General features: G+C 40.8%; 1 protein-coding gene across 1 annotated transcript in view; it reads left to right on the forward strand.

Moving 5' to 3' along the window:
- Nucleotides 1-24,765, forward strand: part of ELOVL2 (ELOVL fatty acid elongase 2) — a 61,203-nt gene that overhangs the window by 23,915 nt on the left and 12,523 nt on the right. The window contains exons 2-3 of the mRNA XM_087820026.1: nucleotides 18,717-18,780; nucleotides 23,631-23,818. Of these exons, the coding sequence (XP_087676152.1) occupies nucleotides 18,717-18,780; nucleotides 23,631-23,818 (252 nt within the window). The remainder of the gene's footprint in view (nucleotides 1-18,716; nucleotides 18,781-23,630; nucleotides 23,819-24,765) is intronic.

The following is a 24,765-nucleotide window of genomic DNA, read 5'->3' on the forward strand; positions in this document are numbered from 1 at the left end:
CCCTGAGCTTGTCAGGTGTAGTATGTGGTCCCTTTTTTGTCCACAAGACTACAGTGTATAAACTGTCAATAAATCCTGTTACTTCTTCAATTTTCCATATACCAGATACATATAAAACTAGAGGCTCTTGTATGAGTTAAGAGTGTGGCCAAAGACCAAATTTCATATTAATCCAGTGATCAGGCTGAAGTCACACATAAATAACAGCACAAAAGTATACTTTATTTTACTGATTCTAAAACCCTAACCCTGTCTTGAGCATGTTAATGTTCCATGAATACTTGTCTTGTAGATTCTTTGTGTCTAGGTAAATGACAAGTCAACAGCAGATAATTCAGAGAAGAGAGGTGGTTTTTCCCCCAGTATTATGTAAATGAAGTTCTAGGCCACAAAGCTTGTTTCTCAGTCAAGACAAGAACCTGAGTTTCTTAACTTATATTCTGGTGCTTTCAGCCTTATTATGATGATTTATGACTATAGTGAAGCAGTAATCTTTACAGTGGCTAAATGTATGGGCATTCCCTTTAAGAGATTCCAGGGAATTAGGAAAGCCCATTTTGGTTAAATAAGGCTTTTAATTAATATACAGGATGGGCAAAAGTAGGTTTACAGTTTGTATGGAAAATAATACAATAAGTAATAAATAATAATATAAGAATAAATGCTGCTTTGCGTACTCATAGCAGTGAAGCTCCTTCTGCCCCCCATTTAACATTGAGTTTATCCTAATCTCAGTCATCCTGCTAAGTGCACACAAGCTACTCTTATGAGTATGAGATGGATATGTTTTATTCTGAAAGCTAAAATAATGGTTTTTGTCATTGAGTTATACAGCTTTCTCTGTGAATATGTGTAGGCGACACCTCTAGTAGAGTGTTTTGGAGGCTGAAGGAGTAGCAAGCCGGAATGAACAGGGTGAAAATCAGCCTGCCCTTCACTCCAGCCCTTCAAAGGGAAGAGTCAGAGGAAGTAGTGAATGAAATTTTATGCGTGTATGTGTGTGTGTGTAAATATCTCAAACATTGTAAGGTTTTCCTTTCTGATTTTTACCAGCTGCTACCTAATAAGTCTCTTGGTGGACTTAAGAGTTGTATACTAAGGAGACAGTGGACATAAAGAAATACTAATAAGGAGCTTCCGTTTTCGCACAATTCCTAGTTTGCCTAGTGAAACAGAGGCGCTCTATTTAAGAATCAGTTTCTTGGTGGCTGTCCCAGAAGCCTGTAATATAACACTTCATTCCCAAGTTCAGGATTAATGTATGAGTTGCCTCGTCCCTCCAGTTATGGCCAAGAAGGATCACAGAGGATTTCCTGCCACACGCTGTCCAGTTGTATGTTGGGAGCCCTGCTCAGCATTATCTGACCCTTTTACCCAGCTTGCTACAGGCCTCAGAAGTCATTTGCATTTTCAAACCTAGGGCTATTTTAAAAGTTATGCAAATGAGTTGGCCAGACTTTCTCCTTTAAAAAAACAAACAAAAAGCTCATAATCTAATATTTCCTTTTTTAACTTTTGTAATATATTTAAATTCAACACACATGTATTTTCATATAATCAGACCAGTAAAATTTAAGTCTTTACTTCTCTGGAGACTAACTTTGGCCATAATTTGAGAAACAACAAAATCCACTAATCAAGATCACTAACAAAGCAGAAGCCATGCTCTCGTAACTATTGCAATTTCTCTTTCCAGTGTATCTTCCTGAAAACATGTGTGGCAAATATCTTCTTAAAGAAAACTCAGGAGTGTTTCTCACCCACTCCTTCCCCTGCCCGGAGTCACCATCGTTTAGTGGTATAGAATTTATCGCTTCTCTTTTAGAGGTTGGGGGAGAAAACACTATAAACCGTTTATAGGTGCATTAGCTATAGTAGTTAACATCCTCTATAATGATACAGTTCTAAAAGCTATATTTAAAAGAAAAAACAAATAATCTTTGAGTGCCGAAAGGCTAAAACTAGGTGAAGACTTCTGCCAAGAAAATCCTTTACAATCATGAAACCTTAAAAAGATCAGTGCACTTTGTGTATGGTTCTTTATCTTATAGAAGCCATCTCATTTCTAACAGAAGAGTAGATTGATGCACACACTTTTTGTTGTTGTTAATGCTCATCCAAGGATATTCTTTCCATTTTTTTTTTTTTAGAGAGGAGAAGGGGGAGAGAGAAACATTGATGTGACAGAGATACATCGATAGGCTGCCTCCTGCACCCACTTTTAAAAGAAAATTTGGTAATATTCTCTTAAATTATTTATATGACAAAATGGTTGTGCTCTAACTCCATTTTAATTTTTATGATACATTTCACTGATTTCAGTTCTATCTGCCCACTTCACTTCCAAATTATGCATCAGTTCTACGTACTTCAGATATTGGCAACATGTATTAAACTTAAAATATATTAATTAAGTTATCACTTTATTATGTGCTTTATATCTATTCCAATAGTAGCGTCAGAAGTTTTACGTAGACAGAGAATGGGACAGCTGTCTGGGTGGCAGCAGGGGCAAAGCAGGGAGGGCTTGAAGCCTCTGTTAGCACGTGAAAAAGAAAATTGAGAAAATACAACAAAACGCTTTCCATTTTCCATTGAATAGAAATTACTTATCGGTGAGAAAAAGGATAGTAATATTTCATAAAAGTGCTCATTTAGCAGAATTCAAAACAGTAGCTCAAGAAGAACCCAGAGAGCAGACTGTGACACGCAGTGATAATTTTTCTTAAATGGGGGTCAGAGACTTACATAATTCTCTTTATTTTGATGCAGTATCTTGGCAAAGACAATGAGCTAAGTCACACATAGTATATAATGTTAATGAATTGTTTTGTCTTCTGCCTCTTATCATCTGTAGAATAAATACTTGTCACCTCTTTCTTTCCTCTCCTCCCCTCCCATAAAGTTGTCTTTATCCATCAGTCCAGTAATTTGGGAGACCACTTGGGCTGATGATTGACGTTAATGAGTTAATTAACGTGAATTAAGGTGATATCCCAGAGGATGTTCAAAATACCATGAGATTCAAATATCAGAATTTAGTTTTACCATCGTAAAGGTAAAGTGGCCATCAAAAAAGTCCACTTACATACAGCTCAGGCTGCATTTTGCCATTTATTTGATGATTTCTTTTCCTCTTAGAGCCAGCTAATAAGGTTCAATTTGATTTGACATTATCTGGATTAAAATGCTAAGGGAAAGGTATGACTTTGTTTTACCTCATAGAAAAGACTTTAAGCAATGAAGTGTGGACCAGCTGTCACTTTATGGCAGTGCACTGTCAAACCAAAAGTATGTGATAAGAATTTCATTCATCAGGGGAATAACCTGGACTGCTTGGTAGATCCCTGTATCGGTTGGTTTATTAGCTTGCAAGAAGGAAAATATAAAATAGTCTATCCGTGTGACTTACAGATTGCCCCTTGCTCTCTATTAGCAATAAAAGAATACATCTTTTGACTTCACCATAACTCTACTAAAATACTGTAGATATTTTAGAATAGGTAAACTGGAGTATACAGAAATAGAATAGATAGCTATGATTATTGCTTGAAAAGTTATAAATAAAACCTGGCCCATGTTTTTTTCCAAGAAATCATTAAAAGCTGTCCTTTGTTTTCCCATTGAAAGGATACCACTTGTACATGCAGAATAGCCAACCTGCTTCCCCTCTGGTCAGTACTTGATAACCAAAGCACATACAAACAGAATCTCCTTTCATCACTGCTGTTAATTGTGAAAGAGCTTTATTCTCCACCATGTCCCCAAATTCAAAAGCTGGTACAGTTCCAGCGTGTCCTGAATAGAGCTATCTGGCTTCGGACGAAATCTCCAAGGCGGTTTGTATTCACTCTCCACTTCCTGTGGAAGTAGAAGTTGTCATGGTCATTGCAAATATCTGGAATTGCAACTTTAGCAGCATCGTTAGCCGTTTGTTCCTCAAATATTTAGCGTTGAATCACTGAATGACTTTATTTTTTAGTTGTGAAATTGACGCATTTTGTTTTTCTGTGCAGCAGATTTCATTTTTACTCACATGAAATTAAGGCAAGTTATTCGATCTCTTTTAGTGAGATCAGAATGCTGTAAAAGAAATGTAGTTGGGTTTTATTTCCATACTCTTGGAGAGAAGGCCATAGCTTGCAAAATGATTGGAAAGAAACTAATCCTCATTTTTAAGAATATGTATTTGAGCGTCGGTCCTGGACTGAAGGGCCTCAGGTTCGATTCCAGTCAAGGGCATGCACTTTGGTTGCAGGCTTAATCCCCGGCCCCGGTCGGGGCTCATGTGGGAGCAACCGATCTATGTGTCTCTCTCACATCGATGTTTCTTTCTCTCTCTCTCTCCCCCCTCTTCCCTCCCCTCCACTCTCTCTAAAAAAAAAAAAATCAATGGAAAAAACTGTCCTCGGGTGAGGATTTAAAAATATATACGCAGTGACACTGTCAAAACTCTTTCAGTGTCTCTGTCCTCTCTTTCTACTCCCCAGTGCCCTTTACTTGCCACGTGTAGTTCATAGACACAGGACCCTGAAACCCCTCTACACCTGGCCAAGGAGAGTACTGTCAGAGGAGAAAGAGGCCTGAAGCTTGCTGGCCCCATTCTTGGTGTGATTTTGGCAAACGTACTTACTGCTAAATGCACTCTGCAGATGCTGTACTGAGTTAGAGTCTAGTGTGTGCCAGGTCAGAGGATCTTGACCAGCTTGGGAGGAGGAGAGTGGTCAGGGAAACCGAGGGACGATTAGGAGCCATCCCGGCAAAAGGAAGGACCCCCGCGGGGGCACTGAGAGAGGGAGGGTGACGCGTGGCGGAGCTTCAGGTAAGGAGATGTGCCTGGAGCACACAGTGCACATTCGGCGTCCTGGAGAGGAGGCTTAGAAAAGTGGGTGGAGGTCATTGAATTTTGGCACAGGCAGCCAAAGAACTTAATAACAATCATTTGGTTTTTTAAAATACTTCAGATTTTATGCCAAACAGAATGCAAATTCTTTTGCAACATCCAGTTGGAACTGACGTGAAATGCATAGTACACATGCCTGGACTACCTCAGTGCGGCCCTGATAAGGTGGCCTTTCCTTCCTCTGCGCTCTACTGTATTGGTCACTTTATATTAAAATAACAATAACTAACAGCACTTGAATTGATAAAAATAACAAGGTTATCACTGGACTAGGCTTTCTTGGGGGCTTTGGTTTTTGCATAATTTTAACCTACCAAGGGAAAAACAGCATTTTTACTTTTAACAAAGCGGTAATCTGACCAGTAATCCGAGAAAGGCCGCTGCAAACCCACTGAGGGAAGTCCTGCGTGGGTTTGTTTTCGTTGAAGAAAAATCCTTCTCTGCGTGGGAGTGGGCCATGCTTTACCCAGCACCGCATTCCCATGGTGTGTATTGCGGACAAAGCAGATGGAGGAACACGAGAGCTGGCATCTATAGAGAAAGAGTAGAGTAGACAGCTACTGGTGTTCCTGATCTTTTTTTTAAATCCTCACCTGAGGATGTTTTTTCCATTGCTATTCAGGGAGAGTGGACGGGAGGGGGAGAGAGAGAAAGAGAGAGAGAGAAACACTGATGTGAGAGAGACATCGATTGGTTGCTTCCCCACGAGCTCGGACCAGGGCCTTTGACCCAAATCGAAGACCAACCCTTCAGTCCACAGGCTCACGCTCTAACCACTAAGCAAGACCAGCTAGGGGTGTTCCTGATCTTTTAAAGGTAACTGGGTTTTGGTCGCTTAGAGTATATAATATGAAATTCAAGATTTAACCACTTACTGCCAATTGCTGTTGAGAGTTGGGCTGATTACTATTTTTTTTTCCAGCTTTATTGAGATATAATTGACATATCACATTGTGTAAGTTTAAGGTGTACAATGTGATGATTCGATATGCTTATATATATATAGGGTGTCCCCAAAAAATGTGTATACACTTTAACAGTTGATAGCTCAATTTTGGAAATGAAATGTATTTTTATAAACACTCCCTTTATAATTATTCAAAGTGTGTGTATATCTTTTTTTGGGACACTCTATATATTACAAAATGATTACCACCATCCATTACCTCACATAATTACCTTTTTATTGGTGGTGAGAACATTTAAGATCTACTCTTTTAACTTTTAAGTACGTAATTCAGTACTGTTAACGATATTCACAATGCTATGTATTAAGACGCCAGAGCTTTTTAATCTTATAACCAGAACGTTATGCCCTTTGACCAATGTCTCCCAGGTCCTCCTTCCCCAGCCTGTGGTCACCGCTCTAGTCTCTCTTTCTCTGACTTCGACTTTTTTCTATTCCACATGTTTGTCCTTCTCTGTCTGATTTATTTCACTTCGCATAATTTCCTCAAGATTCATCTGATTTGTTGTAAACTGGAGGATTTCCTTCTTTTTTTTGCTGAACGGTCTTCCATTGTATAGATACACTTCAGCTTCTCTACCCATTCATCTGTCAGTGGACATGTAGGTCTTGGCTGTTGTGAACAATTGCAGTGTCCCTGGGGGTGCAGATATCTCTTTAGGATTTCATTTTCTTTGAACATAAACTCAGAAGTGGAATTGCTGGATTATTTTATATAAATTTTAGAGTAAGTTGATCAAGTTACTTAAGAGGTTCACTGAAATTTTGATAGGGATTATATTAAGTATATAGATTAACTTGAAGAGAATTGACATATTTAAAATATTCAGACAAAAAAAATGAATGTCTTTCCATTTATTTATATCATTGTCTACTTCCTTTATAGAGTTTTGAAGTTTTTTCTATGAAGGGTTTATGTATTGTTAATTTCTAGATATTTACAGTTTTGCTACTATTGGTTTTTAATTAGTTACTGCTAAAGTAGAGAGATGATATGGGTTTTTCAGTCCTGTGTCTAGTAATCTTGCTGAGTTGTTACTAGGTCTAACAGTTTGTTGATTCTCTTGGTTGTTTTAAGTTGATGATTCTATTGTTAGCAAATAGAAATATATTACCTTTCCCCTTTCAATACCTGCATCTTTCGTTTTCCATTCTTCATAGCATTGGCCAGTATCTTCAGTAGACATTAGACGTCTCAGTGAAAGTCCACATCCTTGCCTTATTTCCAGTTTTTTAGAGAATGCAGCCGAAGTTTTGACATTAAATAAAATGTTAGCTGTTCGATTTTTGGTATATTATCTTTACCAAGTTAAAGATGTTCCCTTCTATTCAGCATTTGCTCTGAGGTTGTTTTTAATTGAGATATAACATTATATTAGTTTCAGGTGTACACCATAATGATTCAATATTTTATATATTGGGAAACAATAACCATAGTAAATCTAGTTAACTATATGTGGTTATAGATGTTTTCTTGTTATGGAACTTGTAAGATTTTAGCAACTTTCAAATGTACAGTATATAGTATTATTAACTGTAATCACCCTACTATACATAACAGCCTCAGGATTTATTTTACATTTGGAAGTTTATAACTTTTGATCTCCTTCACATATTTTGCTCCCCCGCATTCCCTGCCTCTGGCAACCACCAGTGTTTTCTCTGTGTCTGTTCATATTTTTTGTTTTGTTTTGTTTTTTAAATTTCACATATCAGTGAGATCATACAGTGCTTTTCTTTCTCTGACTTATTTCACGTAGCAGAATGCCCTCAAGGTCTATCTATGTCGTTGCAAATAACAAGATTTTCTTCTCTCTTTTTTTAGCTAAATAATATTTTTATTTTACACACACACATCCTATCCCACATTTTCTTCATTCATCCATCAGTTGCAATGAACATGGGGTGCATATATCTTTTCAAATTAGGGTTTTTATTTCCTTTGGAAAAATACCCAGAGTGGAATTGCTGGATCATATGGTAGTTCTGTGTTTTTTTAAATTAAGTTTATTGGGGTGACGTTGTTAATAACATATGATTTTCAAGTGCACAATTCTATGAGGCGTCATCTGTATATTGCACCATGTGCTCACCACCCAAAGCCTAGTCTCCTTCTGTCACCATGGATTTGACCCCCTTTACCTTCTATCTCCCCTGCCCCTCTTTCCCTGTGGTAACCACCATGCTGTTATCTGTGTCTATGAGTTCATTCATTTGTTCATTCGTTGCTTTCTGTTTTATATCCCACATGTGAGTGAAATCATACGGCTCTTGTCCTTTTCTGTCTGACGTATTTCGCTGAGCATGATGCTTTCAAGATCCATCCATGTTATTGCAAATGGCAAAATTACCTCTTTTCTTGTGGTTGAGTAGTAGTCCATTGTATGCATGCACCACATCTTCGAATCATCCGTGGAAGGCACTCTGGTTGTTCCCATGCCTTGGCCACCGTGAATAATGATGTAATGAACATAGGGATGCATACGTCTTAGTGAATATGTGTTTTCAAATTATTCGAGTAGATACCCAGAGGAGGGAATTCTGGGTCAAAAAGTAATTTTATTCTTAATTTTTTGAGGAACCTCTATACTGTTTTCCATGGTAGCTGTACCAGTTTACATCCCCACCAACAGTGTGTGATGGTTCCCTTTTTTCCATATTCTCTCCCACACTTGTCATTTCTTATTTGTAACAGCCTTTCTAACAGGTATGAAGTGATATCTCATTATGGTTTTGATTTCCATTTCCCTTATATCTAGTGAAGTTGAGCATCTTTTATCTGTTGTCCATCTGTATGTCTTCTTGGGAATCGTATCTGTTCAGGTCCTCTGCCCATTTTTTAATTGAATTGTTTGGGGGTTTTTGTTATTGAGTTGTATTAATTTGTTTATATATTTTGGATATTAGCCCTTTCTTGGAGGTATTGTTTACAAACATCTTTTCCCATTCTTTGGTTGCCTTTTTGTTTATTGATGGTTTCGTTTTCTGTGCAGAAACTTTTTAGCTTGATGTAGTCCCATTCATTTATTTTTGCTTTTACTTCTTTTGCTTTTGGGGGTCAAGTTCACAAAAGCCTCTCTGAGACCAAGGTACATAAGTTTAGTACCTATGTTTTCTTCTATGTATTTTAGTGTTTCAGGTCTTATATTTAAGTCTTAAATTTATTTTGAGTTAGATTGTGTATATGGTGTCAAATAGTCCAGTTTCATGCTTTTGCATGTGGGTTTCCAATTTTCCTAACACCATTTATTGAAGAGGTTTTCTTTTCTCCACTGTACGTTTTTGGCTTTTTTGTTGGAAATTAGCTGCTTATATATGTGTGCATTTATTTCTGGGCTCTTAATTCTGTTCCATTGGTCTGTGTCTGTTTTTCTGCCAATACCATACTGTTTTGATTATTGTAGCTTTGTAGTATAATTTGAAGCCAGGGAAAGTGATTGGTAGCTCTATTTTTAATTCTTTTAGGAAGCTTCATACTGTTTTCCATAGTGGCTGCACCAATTTATATCCCCACCAACAGTGCACAAAGATTCCTTCATCTTCACATCCTCGCCAACACTTATTTCTTGTCTCTCTTATGGTAGTTATTTTAACAGGCATGAGGTGATGTGTTATGGTTTTGATTTGCATTTCCCTGATGAGCAATAATGTTGAACACCACCTTTCCATGTACCTGGTTGGCCATCTGTATATCTTTGGGAAAATGTTGATCCAGATCTTTTGCCCATGTTAAAATCAGATTGTTCGATTGCTTGGTCTTGAGTTGTATGAGTTCTTTGCATATTTTGGATATTAACCCCTTAGCAGATATATGATTTGCAAATATTTTCTCCCATTTGGCAGGTTGCCTTTTTTATTTCGTTGATAGTTTCCTTTGCTTTGCAGAAGCTTTTTAGTTTGATGTAATCCCACGTGGCTTTTTTTGCTTTTGGTGTCAAATTTAAAAAAATCAATGCCAAGACTGATGCCAAGGAGATTTTATCCCTTGGGTTTTTTTAGGAGTTGTATTGTTTCTGATCTTATGCTCAAGCCTTTAATTAATTTTGATGGGTCCAATTTTATTCTGCTTGTACTTATCCAACTATCTCAGTATCATTTATTGAAAAGACTGTCCTTTCCCCATTGAGCATTCTTAGTTCCCATGTCAAATATTAGTTGACTCTATATGTGAGGATTTATTTCTGGATTCATGTTTCTGTTCCCTTGATATATATGTCCATTTTTATGACAATATCAACTTTTTATTACTGTAACTTTGTAGTATATGTTGAAATCAAAAAATGTGATAACTCTAGCTTTGTTCTTTTTTGTTCATTTATTCTCTGGCTATTAAGGGTTTTGTGGTTTTCCATACATTTTTGGATTATTTTTCCTATTTCTGTGAAAAATGCCATTGGAATTTTGATACGGATTGTACTGAGTCTACAGATGACTAGGTAATATGGACATTTTAACAATATTGATTCTTCTGATGTTTGAACACCGGATATCTTTACATTTGTTTGTGTCTTTTTCAGTTTCTATAATCAAAGTCTTGTAGTTTTCAGTGTACAGATCTTCTGCCTTGTTGGTTAAATTTATTCTTAAGTATTTCATTGTTTTTGATGCTGTTATGAATGGGATTATCTTTATATTTTTCAGTTGTTAATGTATAAAAATGTAACTATTTTCTGTATGTTGATATTGTGTCTTGCAGCTTTACTGAATTCGTTGATTCGTTTTAGCAGTTTTTTTGTGGAATCTTTTGGATTTTATACAAAATCATATCATCTGTAAATAGTGACTGTTTCACTTATTCCTTTCCTAGTCAGATGTCTGATATTTCTTTTCTTGCCTGATTGCTCTTGCTAGGACTTCCAGTACTATGTTCAGTAGGAGTGGTGAGAGTGGGCACCCTTGTCTTGTTTCTGATCTTAGAGGAAAAACTTTCAGCCTTTCAGTGTTGAATAGGATGTTTGCTGTGGTTGTTTTGTATGACCTTTATTGAACTGAGGTAAGTTCCTTCTATAACCAATTTGTTGACCATGTTTAATCATGAAAAGAAGTTGTATTTTGTGAAGAGTTTATTTGCATCTACTGATATATTCATTTATCTTTCACCCTATTAATGTGGGTATCACACTTTTTGATTTGCATATGTTGAACCATTCTTGCATCCCAGGGATAAATTCCACTTGGTCATGGCATATGATCCTTTTAATGTGCTGTTAAATTTGGTTTGAAAATATTTTGTTGAGAATTTTTACATCTATATTCATCAGGGATGTTTGTCTGTCATTTTCTTTTCTTGTAGTGTCCTTGTCTGGCTTTGGTATCAGGATAATGCTGGCCTCATAAAATGAGTTTGGAAGTGTTCTCTTTTCAGTTTTTTGGAAGAGTTTGAAAGGGATTGACATGAATTTTTTTAAATAGTTGGTAGAATTCATCAGTGAAATCATCTGGTCTTGGCTTTTTCTATGTTGGGGAGGGGTCTTTTTCAATCTTCTTACTTATTGTAAGTCTGTTCAGATTTCAGTTTCTTCATGATTCAGTCTTGGTAGGTTGTATATTTCTAGGAATTTATCCATTTCTTCTAGGTTATTCAGTTTGTCAGTGCATAATTGTTCATAGTAGTCGCTCATGATCCTTTGTATTCCTTTGTATTTCTGTTGTAGTGTTTCCTCTGTTTTTCTGACTTTATTTATTTGAATTCTCTCTGTCTGAGTCAGTCTATCTAAAGGTTTGTCAATTTTGTTTATCTTTTTCAAAAAAACTAGCTTTGGGCTTATTGTTATTACAACCACTAATCTGTTTGTATCAGTACAAAATAATAAAAACATATTTGATGAAAATTTAAATACTTATCACATGCTTAGTCGAGAATTTCTCAAATAGGATAATGCTTTTTAGTTACTTCGTATCATAATACTACCTGCTTCATCTCATCTTTTATTTTAGATGAATAGGAAGAAACCAACCCATGAAAACTGTGATTGTTGCCCTGGCCAGGAGGCTTAGTGGGTTGGAGTGTCATCCTGTACACCCAAAGGTTGCGGGTCGGTTCCCAGTCAGGGCACATACGTAGGTTGTGCGTTTACTCCTCAATCGGGGCATGTACGGGAGGCAGCTGATCAGTGTTTCTCTCTCACATCAGTGTTTCTCTCTCACTCCCTCTCCCCTGCTCCTTTCCTCTCCCTCTCTCCCTCCCTCTCTTGCTGTCTCTTCAAAAAGCAATAAAAACATATCCTCAGGTGAGGATTAAAAAAATTGTGATTGGATTTTTTTTTAAAACTTAAGGAGGAAATTGCACAGGTCATTCCATTAACAACGTATCTCTTGGTTTTAGTTGTAATGTTTTAATTACATGATCAATATATTGACAGTGATTTATTAAAAACTAAAACATAAGACATATACCCAGTAAAGAGTTAGTCTCTCTTTCTGTCCCCCCACTATTCCCTAATCTTCTCCTTTCTTCCCCAGAGATCATCATAGTTAACAGTTTGATATGTGCCTTTCCAAAACTTTATATATATATATATGTATATGTGTGTGTGTGTGTGTGTATATGTGTGTGTATATATATACACACATATATATAGATGTATGCACACACACACATAAATTATATATACTTGTATATAAACATGCATAGGCAAATAGATTGGGGTTTGTTAAATAATTTATCTAAACCAAAGGTGATAACAAAGCTTGTACTTGAGAGATTTTGAGTCATGATTTTCTTTCTTGTAGAAAGTCATTCTTTAAGGCTTATAAAAAGGTGCTCTTCAAGGCTGTTTTTGTTTCTTTTACCCAGTTTCTTACCTCAAGCCATAACGAAATACCATAGACTAGAGTGGCTGAAATACATAAATTTATTTTCTCACAGTTCCGGATCCTGAAGTCTGAGATCAAGTGCTAGTGTGGTCAGGTTCTGTTGAAGGCACACAAACTTATTACTAAAATTCTGCAGCGCACAAAAAACATTTTTTGCACATCTGACAAAAAGTAGATATAATTTTGATTCGTTCACACTGGACAGCTATTGTTGTGTTGACTGTTGTCATTTTTTATTTGACCATCTAAGGAAAAAGAGGTCAGTGCCCCTGACTAAATAGTCAGGCATTGCATGTTTTAAAGATTCTTGTGGTGCACCAGTTAAAAATCATCGTCCTTGTAGGCAGTTCCATCATTCTTACACTTTCATATTTTTCCTTTTATTAGCATAGATTGAAATGATTGATGAGTATTGATGATGTAATTCCTAAGTTGTTTAAATTGCAAAATGTCTTAAGAGATAGAAAATAATAAGATCACTAAGATCCCATAGTATATCTTACATTCATGAAAGGCCCACTGGAGTCATGTGTTAATTGCAAGGTAGAAAGAGTTTTATTCTACTTTAAAATATATATGAACAATTTTTTTCTTTGGAAAGATGAAACTTCTAAAATGGAAATTCAAAAAATAAATTGGGTCCAATAGACCCTGCTGATATACTGAGTGTTACTGAGTGGAAGCCAGATCACATAGTTTAGAATATAGCTAGGAATGCAGTAAATATGAAAGTCGTGTCAGGTGCGTACTGTGGAAGTTTAGAAGAATGGTTTTCATTAACCCATCCAGTGACTGTGAAGCCCCCATATGTGCCAGGCATTGTTCTGAGAATTGAGGATTAAACGGCCTATTCGCGTGGTGGTTCTGTGAGAGGACCCAGACAGTAAACATGGGCCAGCGCAAACTTGTCTAACGCTGAGGGCCTAAGGCAGACGGGCTGGGCGAGGAGACGGGAAGGCCCTGCGCGGCCCAGGCCGGGAGGCGCATGCTTTCCTCTCCGGCGGCCCGGCCGAGAGGCGGGCCAGGGCGCGCACGCGGCTGCCGTTCGCCCGGGCGCTGAGTGAAATGAGGCGGAGAGCCGTCCGGGAGGAGCGGGACATGACAGACGAAACTGCGCTCATATTTCCTGTTCTAAAACAGACCTTCCACCTCCTTGAGGGAAACTGCCCTGCAGTGTCAGCATTCCCAGAAGGCAAATACCATCCGCCCCTGTTGTCTCCGTCAGCTGAGTGTCCTGAGATGGGCCACAGCACAAGAAATTCGAGCATGAGCTCTGCAAAAGCCCTTTCTCTGCTATCCCAGCCCTGAATCCTTTCAATCTGCAGGCACAAAAAACGCATTAATTGTTACTGAACTAACTTCCTTTTAGTCCAGGTTTTACACAGCAGTGCCACTGCAGCTCGCAGTCTCACTTTTCACATCTGTAAACTGGGAACAATACCCAACTTGCAAAGCTATTGTAAAAAGCAAAGCAAATATATTTCAAATGCCTGGCCCATATTACTTAGATAAACAGGAGCTATTACCCACCGTTATGGTTAGTCCATTTTATAGGGGCAGAAAACTTTTCCCTTCTTTCTTTCTAGGCTCTTTGGCTGTCCTAATAATTACATCGATATAAGACAGATTAACAGGAGGAAAAAGAATTTAATTTTGTGTGGGTGTGCCATAAAAAACATCATGAGACTCAAAGAAGTGTCCCAAGCCGGCACCTTTTATACCCTTTAGATAAGGAAACAATAAATCTGTGAAGAATTGACAGGACAAAGGGGTTTGGGCTTGCGGGAGCAAATTGGTGAAGAAATAGGCAGGTTTGTTTATACAGCTTTCTTGGCCCTGAATTCCCTGTCTCTGGTGATAGGGATGCCAGCTCCCCTCCTGGTACAAGGAGAGACTCGTTTCCTGATTTCAGGGGGAGGAAGGAGGGTCAGTGTGTTCTTCCTGCACCAGCTGTTTCTTAAGTAACTTAAACTCAAAAAGTGGCATATTTTGGGTAGCACATTGGTCTCCATCAGTTTATATCTGTCTTAAGATGTGGTAACCAAGTATAAATGTTCCCACAGATTCTTCGATACCTTAGCTTCAGTCTTATGAAAATTGCTCCATAAGACACACAACAATTTCGTTTCCATAAATGAGTAAGCATCCCTACGGGTTGCCTCCCCTCTGCCTGACTTAGCCTCTTGCTCCCTCTGGAGTGCAGTGGTGGGAGGTCGAGCTGTTGAGTGGGTAGGCCTCTCAGAGGCAGGTTAGGGGCATCAGTGGAAATATGCATGAAGACATGGTGTGAAGTCAGCTGCACGAAGCCAAAGAATATTTTATGTCCACTTTCAGCCATTCTCTAAACCTTCTAGTTGCGTTCACAAATGTGAACATATTAGATTTCAAGTGCATGAGACACTGGCTGGGAGCAGCCCCTCAGGAGTCTGCCAAAAGGGCTTTCAACAATGGACATCCATCCTGAGCCCCTGGAACAGTGGGGTGGCACTCTAGTCAGTGTCCCTTGCCCTTGAGGGGAGATCCCACGTTCTTGTCTCAGTCTGTATAACTCAGCCTTGGCCCCGAGGTTCCTGGGAGAGTTTCAGAGCCGCATCTCATGAGTCTGATATATTATTCCAGAGCTGGTCAGACCCATTTCCTGGCCTGCTGTCATTGAGCACTTCAGATTTTGTTTTCTCTGAAATATATTTCTAAAAAAGAATGTTAAGGATTTGGATACTATGTCGTCTTCCAAACTCAACAGTCAGTTTTTTCATCGTAATGGCTTTTGCTCATTTTAAAACGCAGTGAAGAAGGGAGCTGGTGGTGGGAAATAACTATTCTGATTGAAAAGTGTTTTTAAGTGTTCTATAAAACACTATCAACAAAACAGGACAGACACCAAGATATTGAGTCACTGGATTTTGAAATGCCCATGGTAGATAAATACTAAAAACCACAAAATGCTTAAAGCATAAATAAAGGAAGGAATGCTAAGGAGGAGGAATGAGTGGAGGAGGGAGGAAGGGAAGGAAGCAGGGGAAGGGAAAAGAGGAAGGGAAGAGTAGAATGAAGGAAGGAAAGAGAAAGGAATGGCAGAGGTTAGAAAAGGAACCAGGGAAGTAACAAGGGAGAAAGGAGAGGGAGGGAGGGAGGGGGGGGAGGGAGGAGGGAGGGAGGGAGGGAGGGAGGGAGGGAGGGAGGGAGGGAGGGAGGAGGGAGGGAGGGAGGGAAACAGAGCCTGGAGTCCTGTCATTTAAAGCTCAGAGAAAGCATGGACAGAGTGCTAAGGATTCTGATGGCAAGACTGCCTTTGCTGGAAAAAATCCTTGAGTTCAGGATGAGGCCTCGCCACAGTGACACAGAGTCTGTACCTTCAGGAACAGACTGGGAAAGGGCCTCCCATTAGATGCCCTGGCTTTGTGCTGAGCTCCAGCTAAGGCAGTTAGAGCTGAGTGGAAGTCCCAGCCAGTGTCGTGGCGGCCAAAACCTAGGTGCGCCCTTCAGGGCTCTCCCGTCTCCCAAGTATCCTCCGCGGCAGGCGCGCATGGTGACCCAATGTACCAGTGCTGGGAGTGGCATGTCACATGGGCAGGTAGAAGAGGGAGCAGGTGCAGGACAGCACCCGGGTTAGGAAACACTGCTTCTAGGGAAGGATGAGCGTGGCGTGAAAGGGGATGATCTCAGGTCCGGCCGATGTGATGAGGTGGGTGGAGGCCAGCTTGCTCTGAACGATGACTCCTCAGTTAGATAGACCCATTTCTGGTGCTCTTGGTTCTTTTCTGTGGCGTCATTTCTTTTGGGCATGAAGACCATCTGTAGCATACTTGGTAAGTGCAGTTCTGCTAGAAACAAATCCTTTCACTTACGCATATGTGAAAATATCCTTATTTCACCCTCATTTTTAAAGGATACCCTGCTCCCTTCCCATGAAAGACCCCCAGCCACCCATGATTTTCTTTCTATCACGTAGATAAGTTTCTATTTTTCTAGAATTTCATGTAAATGGAAACATAATATGTGCATCAGTAGTTCATTCCTTTCCATTGCTGAGTAGTGTTTCATTGTATGGCTGTACAATTTGTTTATCCATTCACCTGTTGATGGGCACTTGGGAGGTTTCCATTTTTAGCTATTACAAATAAAGCTGCCATGAATATTTGTGTACAAGTCTTTGCATGGTTAGGTGCTTTATTTTCTCTTGGGTAAACACCCAGAAGTGGCATGCTGGGTCGTATTTGAATGTTGTTTTCACTAAACTGCTAAACTTTTCCAGTGTGGTTGGTTGTTTCAAGTGTACAGCATAATGATTTGATATTTTTATATATTGCAAAATGACCACCACAATAACTCTAGTTACATACATAGTTACAAATATTGTTTCTTGTGATAAGAACTTTTAAGATCTACTCTTAGCAGCTTTCAAATATACCATACAGTATTACCTATAGTCACCCTACTATACATCTCCATGACTTATTTATTTTATAACTGGACGTTTGCACCTCTAGGCCACCTTCACCCGTTATGCCCACCACCCCCCACCCCAAGCCCGGCATCTGGCAACCACCAGCCTGTTCTCTGCACCTGCGCTTGTTTTTTTGTCTTATTTTTTGGTTTCATATATAAGTAAGATGATACAGTATTTGTCTTTCTCTGTCTGATTTATTTATTCACTTAGCGTAATGCCCTCGAGGTCCACTCATGTTGTCAAAATGGCAAGATTCCCTTCTTTTTTATGGCTGAATGATATTTCCTCCCTCTGGGTTCTTATGGCACATCCCTGTAAACCTCTCTCGCCACATTTAAGACACTAGGTAATTATTGGTTTACTTCTCTACTCTCCTGTGTGAAGCTAAGGGCCCGCCTCACTTCGCTTTGTATTTCAGCCTCTAACGTGGTGCTGGCAGAAAGGAGCGTTTAGACAGCTGGTCGTGAATCTGTACATTAATGGCTGAAAAACAGATGCCCCTTCTCACTTACTCTCCTCATTCTCTGCTCCCTCTTCATGTCCCCCCCCTCACTCACTTTTATTCCTTCACTTCTTCCACTATGACTGCATTTTTGCAAGATTGTAGAAAGAACAGAATCTTTGTGACCTTTAATTAGAGTGTTCTTAGATCTACAGATGTTGGAAAATGGATTTTGAACCTTAGCAAACAAACTGAAAAAGTTTAAACACTTGTGGGTGGGTGTGGCAGTGAAAGAGAGATTTCATTGGTATTTGTTATGAAGGTGGGTACATCAGTGAGGTTAACGTATTTTGCTCAGGAACAAGAGATCTAGACAGATCTGCCCTATTCTAAGAGCAGCAAAAGTCAGTCTGACACATTGACCCCTCGTTCTGCGGGCTGACGCTCTAACCACTGAGCCACGCCGGCTAGGGCAACCTTAAGATTCTTAACAGAATTCCTCCAGTCCCAATCTGAATCTGATTAAAGTGGCAGTAATTAATCTGATGTACCCTAGTGACACTGTTTGCTGTAATATTAAATAGCTGTTAATGTGTGAAAAAGTTTTGAAAACAAACAAATATAAAGGTAATGAAAAAAAATAGCTGTAACACTTAATTTCCTTATTTGAAAAGGAAGTCCCCTTGAAAGCTTTACATTCTGCTGCGTGAAATACAATTCAGCTGAATTTTCATTTAATAATTACATTATATTCTATAGGTTTAGACTTCCCTGTTGCTTGCACACAACTTGTTAACTGCAACAATAGAAGTTATTTATGGAAACGCTTATACCACTAAGCATTGCAAAGGGAAATGGAATTAAGGCCAATAGCCCTTCCACGTTTAAATGTACCAAGCCTGTTTTCAGAACTCCTCTTGCCTAAGGAAATGAAAGAGGAATTGTTTGCTTCCAAATCTTCAGAAGCCTGTGAGAAATGAGGCCACATTTACTGGTTCACATTCCTGAAATTTTTGTAGTCAAACATCCTTGAACCCAGGACCGTTGAATATTCTGCCAACTGCATGTTGTTGATAATGATTTGTTTTGAGAGTTTCCAAAATACCCACTTGAATAATTTTTTTCTTTATCGTTTCAGGAGCTTCTAAAGGCTTTTGATGATGAAATCAATGCATTTTTGGACAATATGTTTGGACCTCGAGGTGAGTGAGCTACTCAAGAACTTAATGTACAAGGAACACAGTGTTTTGTTATAGAAGAGGCTTATTCCTCCATGTCTTGAAAATAATGTGGTACTTAATGTTTAGAGCAGGGGTGGGGAACCTTTGTTCTGCCAAGGGCCATTTGGATATTTATAACGTCATTTGTGGGCCATACAAAATTATTGCGTTAAAAAATAGCTATGAAAAGAGCTCCTAGATTTATTGAACTTCCAGCCCTGCCTGCAGTTGCCTTGACAGGCCAGACCAAATGATTTTGGGGGCATACAGCCTGTGGGCCAGATGTTCCCCACCCGATATAGAGACTTAACCTCTGTCACCTCTGACATGCTTCTCCCAGAACTTCCCGGAGGCCTCGCTCCTCCTGAGATTAAAGTACTGGGAGCAGGAGGCAGGACTGGAATGCAGCGCAATACTTTCCTTTGGTGTCTCTCTGGCTACCAAAGTTACCAAAAACTGGCTACCAAAGTAAGTTGTAGCCTTCCTTCTAAACGCATGCTACTCCTCTCCTCACTCCCCGCCCACTCACCTCCCACCCTCCTCCCATGCAGTCATATATAGTCTTCCCGCCCTTACATGTGTGGGCTTCCTCTGCCCGGGTCCATTAGGTTGAGCGTCTACGCTCAGTCATTTCGAGTCTCAGTCGTTCCTCCATCCTTGGTCACTTACACGACTGCAGCGTGCCGGTTGACATATATTTAAAGACTCCTTCCTCTCAACTCAGCACTGAGGGGTTGTAAGTTATCCTAACTAGTCTCCCCTCTTCCAATCACTTAGTAAATATCAGCTGGGATGATACTTTAAAAGCCTAAGTCATAGTAAGTGGTCCTCTAGCGTAATATTCATAGTGCCCTTCAGACAAAAACCAACTTTCTTATATGGACTACCTCCCCTTGTTTCATCTAGCCCCAGCTCTCCCCACACTCAGTGCTCCTCTCCCACTCATGCCCACCTCCGGTGTCTTTACTTCCTCCAATATATAAATGTCTTCCATATGCTCTTCCTTGACCCTGGAATTCCTCCGCACTGTGTCCTAATCCACCCTCCAAGATAGTGGGCCCCTTCAGCTATCGCACTGCAGGCATCAGCTTAAATGTTACCTTTCTCCCTAAGAGAGATGCCAGGGGACTTTCCCCTCGAAAGCAGGCCCCTCATTATACTCTAGCTCAGGCTCTGTTTACTTCCTTCATATACTTTACTGTTATTAATGGCTCTTTCCCCCATGAGCACAGGAACCGTGACTCCTCTCCAGTGCTCATGAGTTCCAGGAACATATAAGGCACTATATATTTTCCAACTGAATGAATAAATTCCAAGCAGCATGTGAGTCTCGCTGGATCACAAAGCTGTGAAAAATCTACAGATTATTTCCTCAGCACTATTGGGGTATGTGTCGGGGGGTATGTGATGAGGAGGTTTTTCTGTTTCTTAAAATCTTTAAAAAGAATCACTTAGAGATTATTTAGACCACTCTCCAGTTTCTATTCTTTTTTTTTAATATATCTTTATTGATTTCAGAGAGAGGAAAGGAGAGGGAGAGAAAGAGATAGGAACATCAATGATCAGAGAGTCATTGATTGGCTGCCTCCTGCACGCCCCCGACTGGGGATCGAGCCCACAACCAGGGCATGTGCCCTGACCGGGAATCGAACCCCGATTGCCTGGATCCTAGGTCGATGCTCAACTGCTGAGCCACGCCCAGCCAGGCTCACAGTTTTGATACCTGTGATTGTATAGAACTTTTTAAAAAATACTTTCACATAGTCTTGATTGTGTTTTGTTTTCCCATTTTGTCCTTGTGATGACCTGGTGGGATAGGCAGGGTTGGATACCGGTATCCTGCGCCCACCTTAGTTTCTGTGTCTCTGCCTTACAGCTGCAGTGCGTAGTGTGGAGGGCATGAGCTTGACTTAGGCGTAATGCGGGGTTTCTTGGTGGCCGTGGCTTTCTTTTGGACACTTCCCCTAGAGAGTTAAGTAACAGTCTCTCTGAGCCAACTTCACACTGAACTTTGCCATCGGTAAGGTCATCGTGATCTGGAATGATGTGGATATGGGTTCAGTTAAGGATAGGATTACAGTTGTTTACTCAGCTTTGGTCATTTTCATGTTTCCTTTGTAGCAAAGAGACTGTAAGGTTGGCATTCGACGACTGGATCAGTTGACTTCCACAATGGCATCTAGGCCATCGCCAATCTTTGTCCCCTTTCTAAAAGTGACACAAGCTTATGTTTACTAGCAGCCACCTGGTAAGCTGCTAGATGTCCCCAGGCCTTCTCTCATTTTACCTACAGCATTTAGTACCATCAAGGAATGTTGTTCTGGCAAATACCTGAGTCAGATGCAAAGCTAACACTTCTCAAGTCCCAAAGATAGTAATGTTCTTACAGTGATTTGCTCCCATCTTCTGGTTGGATCAGTCATGGTCCTCTGTAACAGCTGCGGCAAATATTTATAGGACCATGACATAAGAAAGCAAAAACTTCAGGTGCTGTATTCATTTTGCAATATGTGCTTGACTCAGTGTCCCAATTAGTATATATTTAATAACTGTTTCCTCTCAACTCAGCACTACACGAGCATAAGTTATAAATGAGACAGAATAGAAATATAACACCTAGCCTCTGTCTCATGGAGTGTATACTGTAGTTGAGAAGGTACAAGTAGCACATCTGAGACATTGGAAAGGCATCGAGTAAACCATGGGTATTAGTGTCCTACAGCTGCAGAAACAAAGTACCACAAACCACATGGCTTAGCACACAGCAGCCTATTGTCTCACAGTTTTGGATGCTACAGATTTGAAATCAAGATGTTGGCACAGCTGTGCTCCCTCCAAGGTTCTAGGGAAGAATCTGTCCCATGCCTCTCTCCTAACTTCTGGGGTTGCCAGCAATCCTTGGCCTTCCTTGGCTTGTAGATGCATCACTCCAATCTCTGCTCCATCTTCACAGAGTGTCCTCTCTGTGTTCCTGAATCCAAACCTCCTCTTATAAAGACACCAGTCACCTGGTCGGGACCCACCCCCATCCAGTGTGACTTCTTCTTAACTTGATTACGTCTGCAAAAACCCTGATTTCCAAATAAGCTCACAATCACAGACACGAGGAGTTAGGACTTGAACATATCTTTGTGGGGGACACAGTTCAACCCATAGCATCATAACAGGAGGTGGGGTAGCAGTTCAGCGCAGTTATTTAAGTTTTTACCCTCTGTAACTCAATCTTTCTCAGATGTAAACTGGGGATAACCATAGTATGTCTGTTACCCTGACTCTGACGACAGCACCACAGGCGTTTGCATGTCCAAACTCATCAGCGTGTACCCATTAAATACGTGCAGGAGTCTGGGTATCAATTATATCTCATGACGCTATTAAAAATACCCCCTATATACGAAGATTGCTTTGAGAACTAAGTAAGTTAATGCATGTAAAAGGCTTTACAACAGTGTGTGACGCAGAATTAGTGCTCAGTAAATGTAGCCAGAGTCACATAGGTTATGAGACGGTCACTGTTTTTTGCTGCGGAGGAGCTGTAGTTAGAAGGAGCAGCGGGAAGCGGCCCCCTTCGGAAGGCAGGACCTGAAGGGACCAGCCGAGTCCCACGTGGAGGTACCCATAGGGTGGCACGGAGCCCGCCTTCGGGACGTAGCGGCGAGCTGGTCTGTGAAAGGCAGCCGGTCACCTCAGTGGTCCTTTCTTCCCTGTTCTGTCCTTCTTGCAGATGGGAGACGTGGACAGGATAAGTGATGGGCAGAGCTCGAAAGGACACTTTCCGTAGAAGCGGCTCTGGAGGGTGGGCGGTTTGAGGACAGGCTGGGGGACAGGGTGGGGTGGAGCAGAAAGAGTCGGAGGCTGGGAGCGCCGCGGAGGCCTAGAAAAGGGCGTTACCGCAGGAGAAAGCAGCTCCTTCCAGCTCTTTACAGGCCATTTTATAATTCCGAGCTCACTCATTTTCTTTATTTAAACAACAAAATAGAGAACAAGAATCATTTTATGCCTACAGTTATTTTCAGGCGCTGCTCATTCTATTATAGATCTATTATGTGTGTTTTATTTGGGTTTTTAAATTTTCACTCTCCAGAGCGAGGGACACTTGAGGTATCTAGGTTCTTGCCTCTGGCTGTTTGTACTGAGGACTTGTACCCAGAGTTGGGTCCTTGGTCTTGTTTTCTGCTCTCGGTCCTGAAGCACCGGCGCCGAGGCCCTGCCTTCACTGTCTCCGCTCTCACGCTTGCCACTCTGAAACCTCCTTGCTCTCTTTGGACCAGCTGAACTCTGAACCCACTCTTGGTTTGCTGCACAGTGATCCCAGGCAAGTTCTGAGTTTTAGGAAATAGGGTACAGTATCAATACCCTTTCTCTCCTGCCTCCTGGAAACTTCTCCCTGGCGGCAGCAGCAAGGTAGGCCGGGCTGGCGGCGGGTGTGAATTCAAATCCCGACCCTGCTGCCCACTGTTGTACGGCCTTCGGCAAGTTACTCAAGCTTTCTGGGCTGTTTATTTATCTGTAAAATGGCATAACATACTTCACATTTACTGAGTTAGCGTAAACAAACAGCAGCTATTCCAAAGCAGACATTCTAGGACTGATTCTTCCCGCCTTCGTCAGCTGCCTGTCATTCAGCATTCGACCGACGCCGTCTGCTCATGAAAACTTCCTTCACCGTCCCAGCCCCAACTGGTTTCTTCTTCTGAACGGTGGCCCAATGCAGTGTCGTCGTGTCTCCTATTGTAGTTAGCATGTGCAACTGACACGTATGTGCCAACACCTCGTGACTGAACGGAGCGTTTCCTTCAGGATTCTTTCTCACCGGCTCTGTTTCTTTTCAGATTCTCGAGTCAGAGGATGGTTCATGCTGGACTCTTACCTCCCTACCTTTTCTCTTACTGTCATGTATCTGCTTTCAATATGGCTGGGTAACAAGTACATGAAGAACAGACCTGCTCTCTCCCTCAGGAGTATCCTCACCTTGTATAACCTCGGGATCACACTTCTCTCCATGTACATGCTGGTGGAGGTAAGTGCCGGTGCCGCCCGCCTGGCGCCCACCGTTGGGAGGCTTTCAGGAGCCGCCGCACCCGGCACCCAGAGCGACCCGAGGTGGCCCTCAGCGCTGTTCTTTACCATCTCGAGACCCTGTTCCAGCTTTCCATAGTGTTCCTTCCGAGAGCCCCAGAGGCCTGTTTCCAACCTGAATTTTTCTTTTCCAGATTTAGGCCTATTTCTTTAGTCCTTAGTCTCGTTGCAATTTAAAATCAGTTAGATGTGATTGGGTGTTTAAAGATCATATGTAATCATTTTCTCCTTTTACAGATTATGATGCTGAGGCTTAGATAAGTTACATGATTGGCCAGAGAATAGACGGCTGTTGAGCAACAGAGCACTTTCAGAATCAAATAGCAAATGCAGTTAGTCTGGCTGAAATACAAACACACTCCCCTGGGCCGCTGACGGTGGGCCAGCCGCTTCTCAGCGCTGACGTCGAGAGGCCTGAGCCGACACTGCGGCTCAGCTCTAGCTCCCCCCTCCTTAGAGCGCGTGCTCCCCCGGCCTTTGTAAAGTGCCAAACCCACGTATTTGACAAGAAAAAAAATAATCATCCTGCCTATACAATCTCAGACCTGACAGAGGGGGCGGGGAAGGAGGAGAGGAAGGGAGGTAAACATAAAATCTTTTTTAGGGAAAAGTTAGGATAAAATCATTCGTATTAATTATAAATGGCTATTGATGGCACAAGTATAGCTGCCTTCCTGGTGCCCTTGAACTCTAAAAAAGTAAATAATTGCTCACCTAAAAAACAGGTTGTCTCACCTGTAGAGTTTAATCTGTGCATTAGTCTGAAATTCACCATTCTAATAACGGTAAACAACCATTACCTAAAAGAACTAATAAAATTCTAATCATGGAGTTTGGGGCATCCGTCAGAGTGCAGGAGATGGGTGGGGTTTGGGGTCAGGAAAGCCA

The sequence above is a fragment of the Miniopterus natalensis genome, chromosome 9 (assembly GCF_054644295.1).
Source record: "Miniopterus natalensis isolate mMinNat1 chromosome 9, mMinNat1.hap1, whole genome shotgun sequence".
In the NCBI taxonomy this organism is placed as follows: Eukaryota; Metazoa; Chordata; class Mammalia; order Chiroptera; family Miniopteridae; genus Miniopterus; species Miniopterus natalensis.